At 42.6% G+C, this 22,509-nt stretch overlaps 2 protein-coding genes across 10 annotated transcripts in view; both read right to left on the bottom strand.

Annotated features, from left to right (window-relative positions):
• Nucleotides 1–2,227: 2,227 nt before the first annotated feature.
• LOC310858250 (dynein axonemal assembly factor 4-like) lies at nt 2,228–2,959 on the bottom strand (the record flags this gene model as incomplete). The annotated part of the gene is made up of 1 exon (XM_083764358.1): nt 2,228–2,959. One exon carries the CDS (start codon nt 2,957–2,959, stop codon nt 2,228–2,230), a length of 732 nt encoding a protein of 243 aa, XP_083620484.1.
• A 2,633-nt stretch (nt 2,960–5,592) lies between these two features.
• Nucleotides 5,593–22,509, bottom strand: part of pcm1 (pericentriolar material 1) — a 37,029-nt gene continuing 20,112 nt past the window's right edge. For 6 of the 9 annotated variants that reach the window (XM_083764609.1, XM_083764608.1, XM_083764607.1 and 3 more), the window contains exons 21-40: nt 21,815–22,014; nt 19,844–20,048; nt 19,197–19,498; nt 18,729–18,890; nt 18,079–18,135; nt 17,418–17,590; nt 17,132–17,263; nt 15,631–15,760; nt 13,955–14,104; nt 13,256–13,350; nt 12,395–12,529; nt 11,186–11,395; nt 10,684–10,743; nt 10,257–10,401; nt 9,640–9,788; nt 9,103–9,166; nt 8,073–8,299; nt 7,087–7,179; nt 6,371–6,488; nt 5,593–6,122 (exon numbers count right to left, since the gene is read on the bottom strand). In XM_083764609.1, coding sequence (XP_083620735.1) covers nt 6,097–6,122; nt 6,371–6,488; nt 7,087–7,179; nt 8,073–8,299; nt 9,103–9,166; nt 9,640–9,788; nt 10,257–10,401; nt 10,684–10,743; nt 11,186–11,395; nt 12,395–12,529; nt 13,256–13,350; nt 13,955–14,104; nt 15,631–15,760; nt 17,132–17,263; nt 17,418–17,590; nt 18,079–18,135; nt 18,729–18,890; nt 19,197–19,498; nt 19,844–20,048; nt 21,815–22,014 — 2,833 coding nt within the window. In that variant the 3' untranslated portion in view covers nt 5,593–6,096. The remainder of the gene's footprint in view (nt 6,123–6,370; nt 6,489–7,086; nt 7,180–8,072; nt 8,300–9,102; nt 9,167–9,639; nt 9,789–10,256; nt 10,402–10,683; nt 10,744–11,185; nt 11,396–12,394; nt 12,530–13,255; nt 13,351–13,954; nt 14,105–15,630; nt 15,761–17,131; nt 17,264–17,417; nt 17,591–18,078; nt 18,136–18,728; nt 18,891–19,196; nt 19,499–19,843; nt 20,049–21,814; nt 22,015–22,509) is intronic. The other 3 variants (XM_083764606.1, XM_083764610.1, XM_083764611.1) reach the window with 3 other exon arrangements.

Below are 22,509 nucleotides of genomic sequence, written 5' to 3' on the forward strand. Positions count from 1 at the left end.
GCGTTCCAACAAACACAATAGTCTCTGTGAATAAGTGTAGTCGCAGGACTCCAGCAGGTGGCCTAACCGTTTCCTGTTTCAGTTCATTTTTGTCCATGGCTACATTTGATTTGCTCGTCAGCAGTTTTGAGCTGGAAACACGTGAATGTGTCATGTGTGTTGGGTTAAATTCGCTGTCAAGCCAAACAAATAACGGTACAGGCCTACGAGGAAATGAACTGGAATAGTACTAACACGGGTATGCCAACTTCTGGAAAACTGCAACTAATTTAACTTGTGCACAGAGCCGATTGGCTGTAATCAACAAAATGGCAATGCATAAATTGTGGAGAATAGGAAAAAAGGAAATGCTGATCAGCTGAAATTCAGTTGACGGTAATAAACATAATTAACCTGAAGTCGGTGTAAAAGTGAAACTGATATTTGATGGTAATATTTGAACACTTGTTTTGTACTGTATGGCTGTAGGTTGAGAATAATGTGTTTTTTTATGTGAGATATGTGATCATTCAGTCAAGTTGTAGTCTAGCAGGTCTCAGTCTGGGTGCCAGCTCCCCTCAGGAGGGACACGGGGAGGATGCCAGATCATTTGTTGAGAACCACAGTGTGATAACACAAGAGCATTCACTGAACTAATTTCACTTTTACTGATAATTGTACGGTCTAGTTGCACTGTTCTTGTGATGAATTCGGTGGTAATAAAAACTGTGACTGTTTCTGATATTTTGTAATTGGAAATGACTGGTGGTAAAAACTTTTCACAGCTCAGAATAGATTGCAGCTCTCAACCACAAATAATTTGATTTGTGATTACCGTAATGCTGAATACTGCATGTCCTGCTGTGATTGATTGATTTTATTTACGTGTCTGACTGCCTTTTGCAGCCCATCCCTTACGCGACACAATTTACAGTACAATATATTTCCTGTGCCAACACGCTGACTGTGGCTGACACAAATATTAACAAAAGTAAATATCATACAATGTATACATAACTTAAGCAAGTACTGTACATTCAAGTAGTCCATTTTGTCGAGATAGAGACTAAAGCGGAGGGCAAGAGCGCACGAGAGAGAAAAGAACATAAGGAGATAATGGACAGAAGACCGATTTGCGTCTAATTTCGACAAGTCAGGAGGCACTTGATTGAAAATGACTGGTGGTAAAAACACTTCACAGCTCAGAATAGATTGCAGCTCTCAACCACAAATAATTTGATTTGTGATTTAATGCTGAATACTGCATATCCTGCTGTGTTTTGAATGTAATATTTTTCATTATTTTTTTAATTGGAATGATATATCCCCTGTGGACTTTTTGATCTAAAGTTGGATTCCTTTCAACAACAAATTTAAGGTTTTCAAGTTATTTTCCTTTCTGCGAATGATGCAAAAATGAAAATTAGCTACTGACTAATCTTTATCAGGAACTTTGGGCTAAATGCCAAGAAAACCAAGGTTTATGGCAAGTCCATTTAACATGTAATCGAACCACAATCCTGTCTGTAATTATATTTTATATATCCATAATCCTGTCTCACTAGTCATAACGGGTAATTACAGATATCCATATTAACATTCTTAGAAGTTACAAGCAGAAATTGTATTTAAAAATATCTACAACTTTGATTACAGGCTATGGACCATAGCTAGATCACTCATTTGTTTCACTTTCAACATCTTAACTAATAATTTTAGTAGTGGACGCAAAATTACCACCCGCTTCAAATGATCAGCCTATAATCAAGAATATGTCAGTGATCAGGAAACCATGTGAAACCACGACGGGGTCACGCAGTCTCTGGTAGCCTTGAGCCACGTGAGACACCGTCCGGCGCCATGCTGAGCGTTGCGACGGCCACCAGAGCCGACTCAGCACTGTTCGAGTTATTTACCGATAGGCACAGAATAGTAAATATTAGTCCCCTTACTCCCTTCCCCCCTACTTTCCATGCCCCTGTCATGTCTGCGCTAACCTGACTCCACTAGATGGTTGCAGGCGGAGTCAAGTTATGTCAGGTGTGCCACATGGGACACCCATATTATATAATATATAAGTGGCAGATATTCCGTGCTCAAAATGAGACAATAGAGGACAGTCTGTGAAACATTGGCCTACTCACAATGCACTCAACTGTATTTGCCACATTCAGCAAAAAAAAAAAAAGAATATCAAATATCGTCATGTCCCCAAATAGGTATGGACTAATATTACTAAAGTCTGACATCAATTTCCACCAACATCAAGTTCCACCGATTCAGTGTCTACTAGTGTGCCATCTCCATTCTTCACCTGTTCTTCACATAACTCAACCTGCCCACTGGCACTACCTTGAATAATTAGTCTGATTCTCTGTGCATCTGCCTGTAGGGATTCATTTTGAGGAGCAATCATCAGAGCAGCTTGGTAATCCTGGAGGCCCTCTGCGTAGAGCAACAGCTCACAGAGAGCAGTTCCTCGCCGTACATGTGCTCTTACTCTGGCAGATGCGTTGTCAGGAACGGGTGGTGTCAGTAGATCAAGTGCCTTAGAGGAATCCTCAATAGCTTTGTGAAAGTATCTCAGTTTCAGATGACAGGCAGCCCTGTTTGAATACAAGGCCGGGACTATTCCGTTCAGCTTGATCGCAAGGTTATAGGCATTCACTGCGCCCAGATAATTCCCGATTGAAAAACATTTGTCTCCTTTTTCCTTCAACCAGTCTGGGTTCCTCTCTTCCTCCTTCAGGTCCTCCATTTCTGCTAGGTCTGCACTTATTGCTCGTCTTGCTTCAGCTTGCTTTTTGAGCCACTCCTCCTCTTCGGGCAATTGGGATTCTCTGAGTGGTGTGGGCAGCCCTCGTGGGGTGAATTTGAGTTGGATATTTCCAACTGATCTTGGCGCAGGCACATTGACCTGCCTTTTCTTGCTGTTACTCTGATCAAATTTGACCATGCATGCATTGGAAGATGTGTTCATTGTTGCTGATCTGGTTCTTGGACTAATTTTGCTTATGACTAATGGTTCATTGACCGTTACCTTTTCCTCCTTTTGTTTCCATGACTCTACTTCTGCTGTTACTTCATCATCTCTCGCTTTCTTGATCCTCTCTCTCTCTTCCAGCTCGAGCTTCATCATTGTGTCCAATGCATATTTTTTATCTTCTCTCTTTTTTTCATCTTTGGCGTTGGTGTCCGTCGCAATCTTCTCCTGGTATTTCAAGAGTGCCCTCTCTCTAATATTTTGCATTTGCTCTTTGTTTCTGGTCTTAATCATGAGATGCTCCCAGAGCCTGTGGGCCCTCTTCTGCAGAGTGATAGCTGCAACACCATTTCCAATCTGTGCGATGCTTTTTTTATCAATGACAGGTTCAAACAGAAACGCTTCAAACAGAAAGGGTGGGAAATGCACTTTTAGATATTCGTCTGTAGAAAGTATATCTACTTTCGCGACCTTCGTACCTTTTAAAGGTACATTTATGTAAACAGTTGATTCTGTCTGTGTCCATGAGTAGTCTTTAATGATCAACGGCATCGCTACGTCAATTTCAACAGTTAAGGTGGCTCTTACCAACTGCTATTATTAACTTGTATATACCATACAAATAATCTATATGCTACAAGTGCTTTCCAAACTACAATAACATCAAGCTGCACAAGCTTTTATAATATAGCAGTGATGTCATAGTTAGTTCCAACCTCGCATTGTGATTGGTGGAGAGGAATTACTAGAGTTTTAGACCTCCAAATGCACCTTATTTACCTGACTTGTATCTTAGCAAATCTAATGTGTTACTTAACTGTGCATGTGTCTCTCTTAATCTGCTTCACTTGCCCATATATGGAGATCCTTGAACTCTCCCAAGTTGGTGCGGCATATACAACTGACATTATAGACTGTCCTCAGAGTACTCTGATAAATAACAGGTAGGCTACAGTAGGGTACTACTGGATGCATTTAACTCCTATGGAGCTATACATATTACATTGTCACAAACATATTCCATGTCTCTGTGGTGCAGGAGATGAATTGCCGTTGGTTCAAATCCTATTAGACTAATAAGTTGACATGCATCTAAATCATAGCATGAGAGAAAAGTCGGTGCTTTGTTAAGACTAACAGAGTTAGACTACCGGTACTATAGTTTCTGGGAAGGGGTTTGTTTGTAAAATATACAGCAGGTTGTTATTTCCAGAGAGAAGCTATTTGTATTCTCTCTAGCTCTCTCTCTCTGTATGGTAAAGATACAGCAGTTAGTATGAAACAGACTGTACCTACCTACCCTGTTTCGTGGCGGCTGGCAGTGATTTTGGGTGGCGGGGCTATAAGACATCCATTATACTATTATGCTACTAGTTCAACCTGCAGCAATAGCATCATATTCCAGATATCAAAGTACACCAATGACACTACTACAGGCCTACACTTTGTTACAGCAAGTGCTCCACAACAACAGAAGTGCATGCCCACAACAAACACTCCACTGAACATTGTTTGTATTTGTACAGATAGCTGCTCTTATACTGTCATTAATAATGACAGTACGCATGCACGCACACGCGCACACACACACACACACACACCGAGACGAATCAAACACACTCACACACGCGCAACTGGCGCAAACGGCACCGACCAAAATGGAATAAAGATGCAAGCAACTTGCAAGGCAGTGGGCACACACACACACACATGCACGCACGTGCGCATGCACACGGCACCGCCGAAACAACACTAACACAAGCACACAAACACAGCCCCTCTCTCTCTCTCTGGGTATTGCCCATAGAGTTATATATCTATAGAGAAGACACCCGAGTTCTCCTCCCATCCACTTGCATTAAGTTAGGCATTAGGGCTGAGCACAGCGCTCTATTGGCTCTGGGGCTGAGAGATTTTAGCCCCAAGGCAATGGCAAGTAAACCAAGCAGGCGTGTCTTGGCAGCTGTCAATCATTCAACGCAATGAAAGCCAATGGAAGCCTTTTGGGCTGTAAAAAATCAGCCCATTTTGACCTATTTTGTGTTTTTCTTTATATTTACTATTTGATGCTGTTGCTGCTTTAGATTATACCAGAATATAAAAGTATCTATTCTAAAACATTTTAATAATTTCTCATCTTTACTCCATAGGATAGGGGGGGGCTGAGCCCCCCTTGCCCATTCATACGCGCCACCCCTTATTTCCCCACAGGGATCAATAAAAGTTTGTACATCATGTTTATGTTCTTGGTATGAAAAGCGAGAATACAAATATTTTGGCAGGTTCAACCCTCTGCTCAGTCTGTGTCAAAGTGTCCCTGAACAAGACAACTGTCTTAATAGTGTCCTCCACTTAGAATAATGAATTGCATTTTTATAGTGCTTTTCTATGCACTACGTGCCTAATCAAAGCGCTTTACAATGGTTCATTCATTCATACATTGGGAGGTGAAGCGGCGAACAGTCGCACAGAAATGTTGTGCGCACGCGCGCTATGGGGGCCCTCATACGAGGTTAATCCGTCCCTGGCTTATCTTATGTCACAGTATACCACCAATTAAAACATTTGATGCAACACAATTTTAAGACAATTTGTAAATGTCAGTACAAATGAAAATTACACCACTCACAAAAGATTCAACTTTTTATTTATTAAAACCTGTTACCTGCTAACAATAAACGGAAATAATGGGATTCAAGAACAAAGAAAAACACACTAAAGCAGCAGAACAAGGCAAAAATAGAACACTTAAAACTGAATTCCAAATTATCCCAGAACAGTAAAAGTAACAAAAAGAATGAGGGCTACTAGAAAGAAAATAAAGATTCAAACTGAGGCATACAAATTTGTCAACAGCAGCATAGAGGAAAAACAACCTAAATCAGCAACCAATTAAATGAACATGTTGAGGAATAAAGTGATTTAAGTGTTGATTATGTGTAGCTCTAGCTTTTATTTCAATATGTGTTTGTTACTGCAACCGGTGATGAATCTTCTGAACCGTTGCTCCTGCCACTTTACTTCAACAATCAACAAAAGAACAATCGATCGTCCGTTCATACAGGCTCAGGGAGCGAGATTGATGCTACTGTAGTGTTTCTAAAAATCAATGGATATTTAGACGGTGTGATTCTTCATGCACTCTGGGCACCGAGACTTTCTGTAAGAAGGAAAAGTGAGAAAACAAAATAGTTACTTCCCCAATTAAGTAAACAAAATTCCAAGTGTGATATGACACTATGATCCAAATCACCTAAGCTATTGCATTTATTCCAGAATATTGAGTAAACATCACAGAAATATTGTATTGTCTATATGATCAAATATTATGTCACACATAATGTGAACTGTTTCGAGTCCATTGATAATTATAGAATTAGTTAGTGTGGAGTAAAGCGTTTTCTTTACCTGGTTCTTTGAGTGTATGTGCGTTTCCCACCAGCACAGTCATTGTGTTGTGGTTGAGGATCTCTGCCGACAGGTTGTTGCTTTGCTGTTCCTCCACAATCCTCTTCTGAAGCTCCTCCTGACAGCAACACATGCAGGTTAGTTTCATTCATATATTCATGAACAGCTCCTTTTTTATGGACAGTATCACATGCATACACAGCCTTTACTTGACCTGGGTAAGAGGAGTGATAAGCTTGTGCTGATTGGTTAACGGCCATGTAACCCTTAGGGCTTATGGCAGCTGGCCAATCAATGCAAGGCAAAACCACGTATTCCCCAGGGTTTGTACGGCAGCAGTAAAAATCAGTGCAGCAAAAGTGGCAATTGTTATGGGTTCGAAACAGCTGTTGGGACAGATTGGAAATAAAGAATGAGCATCTTTCATGGAGTGGTGTGACAAGATGACAGAGCATGGAAAATACTTCTGGACTGAGAGGGTTGACGTAAACTCGTAAAGTGATGATCAAATACCATTTTCTGACTTTTATTTACTTTGTGAATAAAATAAGGCTATGGGTAAACAATTGACCACCCAGCATCCATCATTGTCCTCTTTATCCAACCTCATGCAAAGGTATATCAGCCCAAGCAAGGTGGAGCTGGATAAACTCTGGCAACAACAAAATGTGTAGGCGATTATCTAGATTAGTGAGTATTAAACAAGTGATCTGTACCTCACACATGACAGAGAGCTGCATGGGAAGATCCTCCACCTTAACAAAGTCATCCTCATCAGACTTCTGGCTGGTGTTTCCTGATCCCACCTCCTGTGACAAAAACCATTTCATGTTCTTGTTGTAATGATGCAGGCAAACATTTGGGGTACAGGCATAAGTTCTGACATACTAACAGTCCGACAATCATTTACCGGTAGTCCAACACCCTACCCCTAACCTAACCCTAACGGCAAGCACGACACAACGCATGTCGGACCTACGCATATCGGGAGCAACGGACTTTTGGTGTGTCGGATAAGCGTGCATGCAAAATGTAGTCTCATTTTATGCACACACCGAAATGATCAATCCAATAATTGATTACTCGGGATTGATAGAAAATAAAATCTTTATACAAATCAAATGCAATTTGAGTGATCAAATAACTGGTTTAGCATGTCAAAATCTCTCATTTTTGCCATTTACAACTTCACATAATGTGAACGCTTTTCTTTGTAGCATATTATAAAATTAAGTTCATATTTTACATAGCATACAAGATGTCTTTTTGGTTTCATTTAACATGTGATGAACATAAAATTAGTAATACGTAATTAATTACATTATTTTACCATTTAAATTATTAATCTAGCTTCAGATAGTGAAGGAAAAAAAGTCAACAGATGAATGGATTGTGAAAATAGTTAATTGTAACCCTATTAAAAACCTTTCTAGAGGCCCAGGCCGTAGCGTAACGGTCTGGTCACCGGACTGGTGATCCAGTCGCGGTGTGCCGCGGGTTCGACTCCCGGACCCGACACGGCCTTTACCGCATGTCATCCCCCCATCTCTCTCCCGTTTCCTGTCAGCCTACTTTCTGTCCCTTAAAAAATCAATAAAAGGCGTAAGCCGCAAAAAATATCTTAAAAAAAAAAAAAAAAACCCTTTCTAGATGTTGTGTAAAGAGCTCATTAATGGAGGAGAAGTGTAGTAGATAGTCTTACATCTACATTAATCATGACAGGGGACTCTGTGTCAGGGCTGTTGGTGGCGGTGGAAGCCTTGGACGCTTCCTGCCCATGGCTGTCTGTGGCGTTGGTCTCTCGGGACGCGGCTGCTGCCCCTTCATCTCCCCCTTCACACTCAACACTTTCCCCTTCAGCTCCTCCGTGCTCCACCCCAGCAGCCACGTTCCCATCTGGGGATTCAGACTCTGACTGGTTGTTCAGCACTGTATAGGAAGAGGAGAAGATGATGTGTGTTAACTAGAGCTGTCACAATCATGTCATTTTAGTTGACAGACTATTATACAAATACATTTTCATTAATGATTTCATCATTAATGTTTTTTTTTAAATGTGATTTGGCATTGAATGTTGGAACATACATTTTTGCCTTTTAAGGCTTTGCAGGGCAAAGAAATTACAAAGACCGGTGCCAATAATTTAAATAAATAATGACCAAACAGGCCATATATTATTCAACAGATAAGTCATACAGATGAACGGAAATCAAATTATTCTGATGACAATGCAAAAGACCTGTGATTATCTCTGAAAACTTCGACCAGGCGAGTTATGCGAGTATATGATAATTGTTATAGTCCTAGCGTCAACAAGCTTGTGGAACAAACAGTGTTCACATGGCCACTGGCACGAAATCTCAAACTCACAAGCTCACAGAAACATTCCCTTCTGCTGCATCAGGCCACCATGAAAGATGAATACAGATGCATGGCGCAACATGTCCACAGGTTAGAAAGGAGCCAGTTTGTGTTAAAGTGCTTTACGCTGGTAATGAAAGTAATTGTGACACCAATGTGAGTCAGGGGTAATAAACTTTAGCACCTGTGTGTGTGTCTAAAGTTTTGGTCATTATACACAGATGAAGGGCATCGTCATCTTGTGTAATGTTTAGTTCCAACACTGCATGAAACCAATGTGTTGTCACAAATCACAATCCATTTCTTTAACTTCCTTCCTACATACAGTACAGGAATACAAATTGTTTATTTAGGCGACAACAAATCCCCACCATAATTATTCACTGAACAGTTCTGGTCAGATGTTGCCTCCTGTCCTCTAGGCTGCTGCGCACCCTGAAATACAAAAAGACATGAATTACACCGGTCAGTGCACATGAGGAGGAATTTGACCTGGTGCGTTGCTCAAAGAAAAAAACGGTATGATCTACAATCGACCCAGAAACATCACAGTGCATTAAGTAGCACTAACCCTCCTTAAACACGCTGAAATATAAGCTGAGTGTGCGTGGAATATTAGCCTGGCCCCAAAGAGATTCTGGCTATATGACCAAATTAATTCTGTATCAGTCAGATACAGAATTTAAAAAATAATTTCACTGTGCAACATGTAAAATATATTTTTCACTGGTCTGAGTAATATATCTGCTTTCTACATTCAAAGCGAGTGTAATGAGTGTAGACTCATTGGAATACATTATTGGCTCAGCCCCAGCTGTAGTTCTATGATAGGAAGTCCAGCTTTGGGAATATGTCATGTTTAAACAACAGGTGTATGATGTTGATGTGTGTGTTGGTTGTGTTGTGACCTGTTGTTGCTCCAGCAGTGTGTCAGACGTGGCCTGTAGGGAGGTCTGGACCTCTATAGGTCCTGCCTCGAAATCCTCCATCTCCACCTCATTATCATCCTCTCCACTACCATAGTTGGTCAAAGCCTGGGTCTCTGCTTTGGACAAATCTGCAACACACACAGAAAGTATTTTTCTTGTATTTTCACAACACAATAGAGGGTGAACATGAGACATGGAGGCACACACTAAACACTAAATCAGCATTATAGGTAGGATTGCACAGTTATTTGAAATGCTTGCACAAGAGTTAAAAACGACAATGTCAAACCCCATCTCAGGCAAATGACAATAAAATCACAGAGGGTTACATGCTATTTGGCCAAAGGCACGACAGCAATAAGCACAATGAACAACAAAGCTATTACAATTGTATAAAATCATCTTTTCCACCAAAAAACAATTTTGTATCCCACCCAATCACACGTACAAGAGTACAATGTTTAGGGCGAAAGGAAGCCTTGTTCTGGACAGTCAGGCAACGAATGATGCACACTCCACACCATTTAAAAAAGGAAAGACAGATTTTAATTTAAGAGAGCAGAGAACTTTGAGAAGAAGTTAAAACGGTCACATACTGATGGATAGAGGCATTCCCTCTCCATCTTCTTCCTCATCCTCTTCGTCTCCATCGGAAGCGTTGCTGCTCCTGCTGTATTCGCCCTCAGCCTTCTGTCCGTCTCTCTGCTGGAATTCAGCAACCTGCTCCGTCTCATCCTGGTCCTGGAAGAGATACAGACATCATCATCACCGTGCTTAAAAAATAAAAAATACTTTATTGACCACATGCTATATACTATTATACAAATAGCAAACATCTAGCAGATCTACAAGCTCAGACACCACGCATTGCATGGTAATGTGTTGGGAACTTGTAGGTCTGCTCTTTCTTGCATTTCTCAAAAGTAGTTGGGTTAAGCATGAGGTCAACCAATGAGTTTATTACAGTACAATATGCGGTATGAGGGAGAGTATTACTATACAGACATTCTGAGCAGTTCTTACCTTGTCTTCATCCAGGTATACTGGAGAAAAGCACTGCTCTCCCTCCACAGTTTTGGTTTCCTGTTGGGGAGGTATGCAGATATTTACATTGATGCCTTTTGGGCCAGAAACCTTTCTATTATATGTTTAAACAAATTAACATGTTTGCAGGCTGTTTTTGCTGTATTTTTGTTAGCCGTTTGTTTTTCTGAATAGTTGAGGGGAATCTTCTTTAAAATGTAACTTTTTTCTTGAACTTTTAGTATTCTATGTTGGCAATAAGTATTTTTTTCATTACGCTAGTCTTAAATTGAAAAGTAAACCCCACTGTATTCCTCTGTAATTCTGGATATTGTAGGATTCCGGCAGCAAATTTCCATTCAATCAAAACAAATTGGGTCAATCAGTAGTTAACCTAACAAATCAAATAAACATCCACACATTTATATTCCTTTAATTGCTACTTCATCAATGGTCACGATTAGCAAAGTGTGATATTTCCCTGATAGTACAATAAGCTGACCTGAGCTGATCTGTGCTTGCTGTTGTTGGGTTCCTCGGGTCTTTTCTTGTGTCGGTGTTTGGCTGCTGCTGCGGTGCTGCTGCTGCTGTTGTCCAGATCCTGCATCAGTCTGAAGAAGGCCAGCTCGTTGAACAGGATCTCGGAGATCTCCACCAGCAGGTCCTCTCCACAGTCCTTCAGAGTCCTGCCCGCAAACTTACTCAGAGAGTCCTGACCCACGGCAAGTGGGCAGACAAGGAAAGGAAAGGTATTAGACATTGGGTCTTCAACGTTTTTCAGCCCAAGCACCCCTTAGTTGAGAGAGATTAAGCAGGGACCCCCTGCTTTGTCTAAAATTGTTAAACCTTTTCATAGATTTCATAGACTTGTTTGACAGCACTATCATCAGTGTACTGCATGTTGAATTCATGTGTATTTTTAATCACTTGAACCGTTAATACTTCCTATACAAACCTATTGTAACGGCAAACTCCATTATAAATCCATCTAACTCCATGTTAGATTAATTGAAAACACCTGTTCTCTGGTGACTGATATTAGTTTTTTTATTTAAATTTATAAAAACTTCTATCACTGTATTTAACACTTATTTTTAGTTGGGTATTAAAATGTGGGGGTTTTTTGCATTACACAAATGAGCCACGTCTTTCATTCCATCTGTGCAGTGAATTCTACTGACATGAATATGAACACATCTCCCCCTACCTGAAGGATTCCTCCCAGCTGAATTCTACTGACATGAACGCATTTCCCCCTACCTGCAGGATTCCTCCCAGCTCTACTGACATGAACATGAACGCATCTCCCCCTACCTGCAGGATTCCTCCCAGCTGAATTCTTCTGACATGAACATGAACGCATCTCCCCCTACCTGCAGGATTCCTCCCAGCTGAATTCTACTGACATGAACATGAATGCATCTCCCCCTACCTGCAGGATTCATCCCAGCTGAATTCTACCGACATGAACATGAACGCATCTCCCCCTACCTGCAGGATTCCTCCCAGCTGAATTCTTCTGACATGAACATGAACGCATCTCCCCCTACCTGCAGGATTCCTCCCAGCTGAATTCTACTGACATGAACATGAACGCATCTCCCCCTACCTGCAGGATTCATCCCAGCTCTACTGACATGAACATGAACACATCTCCCCCTACCTGCCGGATTCCTCCTAGCTCTACTGACATGAACGCATCTCCCCCTACCTGCAGGATTCCTCCCAGCTGTCTGTGGAAGAAGCAGACGAACTCCTTGCTGTCGTCGTTCTCCTGCGTGAGGGTGAGGACCATGCGACGGACGGAGGTCAACAGCTGGTAGGAACACACCTCGTCCATGTGCTCCTATTCACATCAAACAACCACACACAACACTGTCACAGATGACATCTGTCTGTCTGCAGAGTTCTTCATGCTGCCGTTCCTTGGATGCTGCCTCATCTAGTTAAAAACATGTCAAGGTGATCTGGAATTATAAACTCAGTGTATTGAGGCCAGTGCTGTCATGATGGAGGAGTCACAATAAAAGGAACGATAGTGACATTATTGCCTCTTACTCCCTGATCAACCCCCTCTTTTATACTCGACTGTTAGAACCCTACTTGCACTTGGCATTTTCAATTTATTTAGTGACAAAGACGCAACATCATAATCTCTACTCCAACATTGTTCCTCGTAACCACCAGTAGCACTCTCCCGACACTGCCTCCTCTGTCTGTGTGTTAGCTTTTTCAGGGCTGTGGCCTCAAAGGATGTTGCAGCTCTACTGGTGCACAAAACAAGCCTCCCTCAGGAATGCGCTCCCTCATTCTATTATAATGTTGTATGAGTGGGTATGGAGTGTTGGTGCTTATTTCTAAAGTGGTGCATTTATATAACGCCATTCTCCAAAGTGCTTTTACAATAGTCACGGAAATGGCGGAGGAAACAAGCTACTCATCGGGAGCATTTGATGGTCAAGTGTCGTGCTCAAGGACACTTCAACACACAGCCAGGAGGAGTCTGGGATCAAATCGGGAAACTTTATCAGGTAATCAAGATGACTGCTCTGTACCATTTCGGTGAGCATACCTTGAGGAAGGGAATGACCTCGGTCATGATGGCCTTGATCTGTCTGTCCAGCTGCTGTGTGTCAATCTGAGGACAGCGCACCTCTGCGGAGGCACCTGGACACAAACACACCACTTTAGTTCAGGTTTTCTGGAAACACAGTGATAACACACAGTAACAAGATAACCTGCAAGATGCTAAAAAATATGTCTTCTGAGATGTGTTTAAGCGCCAATGGGCGAAAAAGGCTGAAAAGAATAACATAATCCAAAAGACAACAGGCACAATTAGAAGATATGAAAACTGTAATAAAAACAAGGAAACGAATGACTCATTTTAAGGTGACATGTCCCTAATTATACCTTTGTATAATTAGGGAAAGGCAGCTGAGCAGATGCTCAACCGACAGTGTGGTTAAAAGACCATATCAGTGACACTTGTATTTAATTGTCTACTCACACCTTCAGCCATACTGTATAATGTCATACAATGTCATTGATGTCATACATCAATCATGTAAGACACTGTCATTAACAAAATGTGACAATATAGCAACATACAGTATCAAATAAAGATGTTTGCAATAATGTGATATCATCTAAGGTAACATCAATATGCCAGAACGTTATAACACTAGTCAGTCCTCTACTGTTGGGCACACTGGGGAGCTACGCAGTATGAACCCAGTGGAGTACTATGAAGGGTTAAGTGATTAGGTACCTTCCCGAAGCAGAGCAGAGGGGTGATGAGCATTAGCGCCGCCTGTGGCTACAGCGTGGGTGGTACAGTGGTTAGACTCAACTTTAAGCTTCATGCGCTCATATTCTCTCATCCTGGCCATGGCCTTGTCTAAATGAATCACTGTGTTACCTAGCAGAGCAGCACACACAGTAGGAGAAAACAGAGACAGAGAGATCAAACTCAATGAGGCAAGCGGGATGAAAAAAGCAGGGATTGCTGTGAATATGAATACTCGGGTTTCCACAGTAGGGTCCAACCCGGGGGTGAAAAAAACAACAATGTTCTTGCTGGTGAAAGTTAGAGTGCATGTGATGTGGAATGTAAGCTTATATCATTGGCTTCTGGATAATCAAAATGTTAATTTCTCCTCACTTCAGCTTTGCACGCAAGGGTGCGGGACAGCCCATTATTAAACATATGGGAGATTACTTGTGAGTCTGATTATTACAAAGTGTAGTAATTATTATGTCTAAGCATAATGATATAAATCTACAGATAATGTTCAATTTAAGTTATACACAAAATACACAAGACATTCTATGTTGTTTGTACGCCTTTAAATGCAGTAGCGTGAATGGACTGTGAAGACCACTAGGGCTGCTACAGTTAATTGATAAGTAGAGAATTAAGAAAATAATCAATAGTTCCGTGTGAGGTGTGAGTATTAGTACCAGGTATGCTACGAGCTATGAACAAAGTTCTCAACTTCAGCACTAATGATGTGAAAATATAGCATAGGTGATCTACAATCTTGCAAGCTTCAGCCATTTTCACTTGTATCATGTGTATGTATGTGCATTTATGTTCAGGTTTGCTATGATGATTTAGCACTGTAAGCAAAAGCAGAACTTTAATTGGCGATGTAAAAGGGAAAGGAAAACATGCATCATTCTGAAAAGCTTCAAGCACTTTTCGCTGGTGTGTGGTTGTTTGTATGTACTGTAGTGTACACTACAGCACGGTGTGTGGTTGTTTGTGTGTACTGTAGTGTACACTACAGCACGTTGTGTGGTTGTTTGTGTGTACTGTAGTGTACACTACAGCACGGTGTGTGGTTGTTTGTGTGTACTGTAGTGTACACTACAGCACGGTGTGTGGTTGTTTGTGTGTACTGTAGTGTACACTACAGCATGGTGTGTGGTTGTTTGTATGTACTGTAGTGTACACTACAGCATGGTGTGGTTGTTTGTGTGCAGTGTACAGTACGGTGGTGTTTGTGGGAGAAAGACAGAGGAAACAGTGTGTGTAGGGCTGTCACAATTATTACATAGATAATTATTTTTGCTTAATCATCATAATCATCGGGAAAAAAAAGCAGAAATAGCAGATCTACAAGCTTACAACATGTCACTTCCGGGTTAGGGTTAGGAAGCTTGTAGATCAGCTATTTCTACTATTTTTTAAATTTCTTTAGTATAAAATGATTAAATATGTCAGTAATTGCTTAGTATATTTAAGTTATTTGTCATATCTGCCCTGTGCAATTTTTGATTACGAGGCCTTAAAGGCAATCTGAAATTACGTTTGTATTCACATGTTGTCCAATGTTAATCGCAATTATTTGTAAGACAGTTAATCGTCAACTTAAATTTGTACCCGTGACAGCCCCTAGGTGTGTGTGCTTGTGGCGAGCATCTTCGTGCGTACGCGCATACCCAGGTCGTCATTGGCGAAGGCCTCCAGGTTGGAGGACGTGGACACGATGCTGTCGTCCGCAGAGTCTCCGTCCTCTGTCCTCTTCACACGCTGCCGTTTCATCTGCCTGATGTTCTTCTCAGAGCCGTCCTGACAACACACGGCAGGCTGTCGTCAGTCTCATACACGGCACAGGCATGTCGACAAAACCTAAACAATATCTTCTCATCGGTCATTGTCTCTCCATTGTGATAAAGCCTCATCGGGGATCGTCCCCACACGCACACCGCTCTGACAATACTATAACCTCTGCTGAAGAACACCTAGAGATAGGTGGAATTAACCCGGAGTACAATGGCGCCTCACCCCACCACCCTCCTCCTAACGCTGACGTGTTTCCATCCATCAATTCACAAGGAACAGAGGTGGCTTATTTAGGAAGACAAAAGGGACGGCTTCCAATTAGCACAGCCCCCGGGGACCGCTGTGGGGCCCCTCCGAGAACACAGAGCCGGTGGTGTCTCGTTTGAAGAAGAGCCACAGAGAGATTTTGGTGCGAGGTGTGTGTGTGGGTGCTTTCAAAAGCCTCATCTGATGAGAGCAGATTTCAAAGCCAGCAGAGGGTCTGGTGATGGTGGCGGGAAGAGATGGAGGAGGAGCGGAAATAAAGGACGTGTGAGGAGATAGGGAAAAAAGCAAGCGATGGATAAGGATGAAACGATGAAGAGAAACGGGAGAAAATGACTGATGCCTTCAGGGAATTAAAGGGGGTGACGTGTATGGAAGGACAGGGAAAGAGGGTCAAGGAAAGCAGGGCGTGAGTGTTGGCAGAGAGGCTCAGAATGAAGATGAAGGGAAAGGCAGAATCCTCAATGGACAGAGGAGATGAAGACGGGAGACAAAATGGATCAGAGAAAATAGATAGAGAGTGTGGACTAGTGGGAACAGAAATTTGGGAAAAACAGAACCAAACCCATAACAATAGAATTTTGGTTCTGCTCATCGATTCTTACATTTAATTATCGCAAACAAAGGCTACATATTTGCAAGAATGTAAGTAGCTATCTGCCAGGACTAGTTACGCAACTAGGTCACACAAAACAGTGTGCGTATTTATTTCGATACAAGCTCGGAGCTACTGTGTACTGTGTATGGGACAATGTGAAATATGAACCATAGTAAATGCTTGAGAAGCGAATTAGCTGCAAGTTGAATTGCACGTAAAATCTGACCAAACATTTAAGTCTGATGTACAGTCAGTAGTCTCCGAGCCAGTGCTAGTAATAGTAGTATCTCCAGTAGAGCCAGGCCAATATTTAATGGCCAATTAAGATTCTAGTCTGCAAATGGCCGGCGTATACCTAAACATATTGGAAAACTTGGTCTTAGCTTTAAAAATGCTGCACCTTCCAAGGGGCTCTAAAGCGCTCCCAGCTGGACGTTATCAGAAGAGCATTTTCAGCTGGGAAGAAAATAAATAAAAACGCTTTGGCGGTCACACTAAAGACTGCTCCATCTTACCACATCACTGGTAGCCAGGCTCTCGCTGGGCGTCAGCTCCGACTGGGAACCAGCTGCCCAGGCCACAGGGCCCAGCGAGAGAGGTTGGTTCTCAGCCCCATTCCGCTCTGTGAGGTGCCTCGTCACGATGTCCTGGAGGGGAAAATGCAAGGCACCATGGTTCAAAGATGTTAAAGCAACGTGTGTATGTATGTATATTATATAAGACAATGTATCAGAGCCCCATTTGGTCCAGCCATTCCTTGATGAGCTTTGACCAATTTGGTTAAAAATGACCTGTGCTTACCTGCAGGGAGTAGAGCGCCCTCTGGCGGAGGTAGTCTGTATTGAGCAGCTGCAGCTCATGGAACAGCTCGATGAGAAAGTGTGGCCGTGACTCATTCTGAGAGATCAGAGTGGCCACCTCAGAGTAGATGGTCTCCCTCAAGGCCTCAAACAGAGAGAAGTCACTGCTCGCATCTGCAGGGAAGACAAACGGCACCATCTCAGCGACTAGAATGGCTTTAAGCCCACGCACACACCCATACAGATTTCATGTGCAAATGTGCAATTGAGTTCATAGACACAGCATACTCCCGACATCTGAGAGCAAACCCGGTGTTCCCTCTAAGCTAAACTGCGTGTGTGTGTGTGTGTGTGTGTGTGTGTGTGTGTGTGTGTGTGTGTGTGTGTGTGTGTGTGTGTCTACAGATAGCTAGATATTCAAATCTCTGTTTTGTGTTTGTTATGGCCCATCACCCATTTTGGAAAATGCCAGATTATTAAAAAGAAATGGAAATCGGTCTGCAGCAACTGTTTGTATGAGCATGACTTTAAACGTATTTATACATTGTTGTATGCTGGTGTGTCGTCGTCCCCCCCCCTCCCAAAAAAAGCTGATTTACATTGCGACACGTTGTGAGCATTTTGAAGATCTACTATTTTGAAGATCTGCTGGGTGAGTTTACCTGGTGCTTCAGTGCATGCAATTCTGTTAGAGAGGAAGGGAGTTCTCCAAGCATATGCTGAGTGAAGATACATTCAAAATGACAAACAAAGGGAAATGAGACGAAAATTAAAATAGTGTGATGCAACAACAAATGTGCAAACATAGATAAATTAAATTAAAAAGCATAAAGCTGTTGTTATATTTCATGGTAAACACGTAATGGTGACAAACAAGGACACACATTTCAAACATCCAGATGCATCCGGTCATCAGCTTACCCTTTTGCATGCAAAACAAAATCAGTACAGAATAATGAAAATCGTACTATGAACTACCACTAATAGTCAATATTATCCATATTATGAAAGCTGATGACTAGTTACAATTGGATAAACTAGTGTTTCTCAACACTGGACCCTGGTACTGCTAGCATTCTGACCTACCAGGTAGTTAAGTGCATTTAACTGGCATCTCATCTGTAGTTAACCACCAATTAGAGAGCCAGAGCCAGAGTAGCCTTGGAAACCCAGACGTTTTAGAAAAAGAGTCCATTTTGAGACTCAGTTAAAAGAACAGTGAGGCTTGTATGCAGAGAACTAGCAGTAGTCTCACGGATTTGAGGTCATTTGAATCAGATGACCTGTCTGCATCAGACAGTTGAGACAGTACCAGAGGAAAGGTCATTGGGTTTGTGTCCCGCCTTGGTCTTGCTGTCCAGTTTCTCCTGTGTCAGTTTGTCCAGAAGGTTCTGGTCCTGGTCCCTCTGCCGGGGCTGCACTGCCCTCTCCTGGACAAAGCCTGCAGTGCTGCTTGCACTGTCGCTCTCCTGGCCTGCAGAACACACATTAGGGATTATTTGAATGCACTTCAATGTTCTGTATTGACGGCCGGGTCATACCAAAGACTGTAAAAAGAAATCTAAATTCAATGTAGGGACAAGAACACTTCTGGTGGCACTACATATTCTACATTGACATCCTGATGCTGATGGATCTCACTGCATCCCATTGAGAAGAATATTGTTTTGGGCAGGATGTTGTGTTTTGAGGATCCATTCTGGATATTAAACACATTAAAACAACACAACCTACCATTTCATTAAGCTTCATAGTTTTAAGGCCCAATATGTAAATCTACCTGCAGCATTCTTGTGACCTTTGTTCCTGCGTCGTCGGCCTGAAGAGATGGGCGTCTTGTCCCGGGAGGCCAGGCTGGCCTGGGCCGCCGCCTTGCGCCCGGCCCTGAAGGTTTTGGTGACGGTGGTGGGATCAGCGGAGTCTGGCAGGCTGTTGAAGCTCTCGGAATGGGGGAGGTTGTGGTTGTGGCGGGGGGCGTGAGCGGGGGAGGAGAATGGGGACTCCTGCTGCTCCGTATCGGCCCGGTGGAGTTGGGTGGAGTTGTTCATGTGGGAGGAGGAAGGGTTGGGCCAGCCTGCAGGCCTGCACAGAGTAGGAGAACATTCAAATAGAGAGAAAGACAGATACATTTCAATGAGTAGGTAGAATGGTTGTGCCAAAAAGGGATTTGAAGGCTGTTTCAGAAAACAGCCTGCATCATTTGGAGAATCTTGTAGTGACTGTTATCGTTTAGACTGTGTTATCTGCTTAGCTTATATTCTTTGCCGGTTGTTTCCTTTGTGTTTAGATGAGCTCCTAGCGGTCTGCATCTCATCACTACACATTTTGCTTGTCAACTTTGAGTGTTGCAGTCAATTCTCACCATTACCTACATTTCATTTTGATGAAAACAAATGAAAAGCAGACAGACTAAACAGGCGTACACACCGTCCAAATGGATCAGCACTGAGAGGAGAGCGCTGCACCGGTGGAGGGAAGCTCATGTACTCCGTCTTGACAGAGGTGTTGTGATCTAGCTGCTGCTGCTGCTGCTGAGAAAGATGGTGATGCTGCTGCTGGCCGGGGCTGCTTTGAGCCACTGAAGCTTGACCAAAGTCTCCCACAACGGGGAACAGAGGGTTGAAGTTAAAGCCTGCGGGGAGAGAGGATGAGGAGAGAAGGTGAGTGAGAGACAGCCGGAGAAAAGCAGAGAAGGAGAGGAGAGAAGCAAAGATAAGAGCACATTCTGATTTCCTCTGAGGGGCAGGATGTTAATGGTCCATGTTTTAAGTAAAACCACCCTTCAAGTAGTAATTCACTAGGACTCATCTCACACGACTCTTCAGTTGGGCAAGGTCAATCCCACAGAAAAAGTGTGTGTGCTGGTGTTAGAACTGTAACTTTATCCAATTTCAATTAATTCCAATTTCACAGCAGAGCAGACAGAGAGGCTGAATTATCAGACGGCAGACTCTGCATTTTAATTCTTCAGCATGGAAAAGAGAGCCCAGAGCTCTGTGCGCACTCGGACTCCCAGTGCTCAGTGTCTGTACAACATGCACAACGTGCACAAATCATGTACTTACTTTCAAGTACAGGCCATGTTCTACTTGCCCAAAGGTCATAAACCCACTTGCTAGTTAATAGTCCATTATGAAATGATAGGTAAAATTTGCGCTTGCGTAGAACTAATTATTATTAATGTTAAATCTAATCGATAACTGTCGAGTTGTGAAAGTCACTTTGAAAAAACAGAATGAGTGAAACTGATACTCCACTCGCCCGGACATTTTATTTACTTTCCACGGGCAGTAGGGCAACAGTTAGGCATGCCACGGTATGAGATTTTACAGTACGGTACGGTGCCGGTATTGATAATCTATACCTCGGTATTCCACGGTATTTAAATACAAAATAAATAAAGAAGCCCCCCCCCCCCCCCCCCCCCCACCTATGTCTAGTGACTACCCCCACTTCCTTATAAGCCCTTCTTTGTTCCCCAAACTGCAGGCCTACATATCTTATTTTTTTATTTTTACCTTTTATGATAATTTGAATTTTGTTATTTGTCATGTGACTTGTCATGATTATGAATTGATTGAAAGTCCTTGCTGTCTTGTTTCCAAGTTTCCATTCGGCCAGGACTGAATGGAAACAAGACAGCAAGGACTTTTTTCAGTGATCCCTTTGTGATGTGTTTGACTGTACCCTATACTGATTACATTTCTGCCAATAAAGTATTCAATCAATGAATCAATTCCCCACTGTATTTCACTGTACTATGGCTCCCCCTAATGACCGTTTTGTACGCTGTAGCAGAGGTAGTGCAATCTGCGCATGCTCACAACCGTCACTGTGTGCCTCCGTGTTGACACTAGTTCACACTTATAGTACATATCGAAATATGGAATATACAATTGGATCTGGGTGTCTTTCAGCAACACTAACTCAAAGGTAGGAAGCAACTTTTCAATCTACTGCAGCTGTGTGGTGAAAATAAATGTTTTGCCTTAGTGTGCGAGTGGAGTTGCTTTGCATATGCGCAGCATGCGCCGCCCACCGACGCTGTATTAAAATTCCGTATGCTCGGAAATCTCACGGTATCAACACCGTGGCTGTTCCTGTCGCGGTATTACCGAAATTCGGTAAACCGCGGCATGCGTTGTTGTATATGTCCAATACTGTACATAAACTACAATTCTGTGTAAGTAAATAAACATACTGGTATACTACAGCTAATGTTGTATACAGTCCAGAGTGTACTGCACCTTTAAATAAGTGTATTTACAGTATTGTAGACGTCTGTGTGTGTGTGTGTATGTGTATGTGTGAATGTGTGTGTGTGTGTGTGTGTGTGTGTGTGTGTGTGTGTGTGTGCGTGCGTGCGTGCGTGCGTGCGTGCGTGCGTGCGTGCCGTACTGGGAGGCAGCGGGGAGAAGGCGGTAGCCGACAGCCCTGGGACATTGAAGGCGTTGGCTGAAGGGTGGAAGCCGGAGGAGATGGGCAGGTAGACGCTGGGGGACGGTGGCGGACGGGAAGAGCTGGAGTCCTGGGAGGAAGAGGCCTGCTGACCCGCTGAGGGTGACGGGTGGAGGAGCTCGTTCAGGACTTGCTTCAGCCTGGGCCAGCCGACAGGAAAAATCAAACACATGGACCAGTGTACGCAACATACGGCAACAGTACTTTTGTGTAAAGCCCAAACCGCACCAATGATGATGAACTCGCAACTACTTGCAACCATTATCCCCAATGGCAGTTGCGAGGAATTGCATTGGTGTGGTTGACCTTAAAACTGTTTTGTTGCAAGGAGTTGTGAGTAGTTGCAACTGGTGTGATTCGGACTAGTGGTACCAGAAAACGAAGGTGGTATATCGTTTTAGAGGAGTGAATAACATACATATAGAAGAATTTGTTGAAACGTGTACTTGTCGGGTTGTTGCCTTTAGGGCAGTTAGGGTTAAGTCATTATACTGATTTACTTCAGATTGTCGTGATCATTTTATAATTGAAACTAATATCACCGTTTGGTCTTGTAAATTCCACTTGAACGCTATATATTGGCGTGGATCTTTGTGTGTCTGCGGCTAATCTCACAAACCACAGGACCAATCAGT

This window comes from Protomyctophum parallelum (assembly GCF_964188405.1).
Source record: "Protomyctophum parallelum genome assembly, chromosome: 5".
NCBI lineage: Eukaryota > Metazoa > Chordata > Actinopteri > Myctophiformes > Myctophidae > Protomyctophum > Protomyctophum parallelum.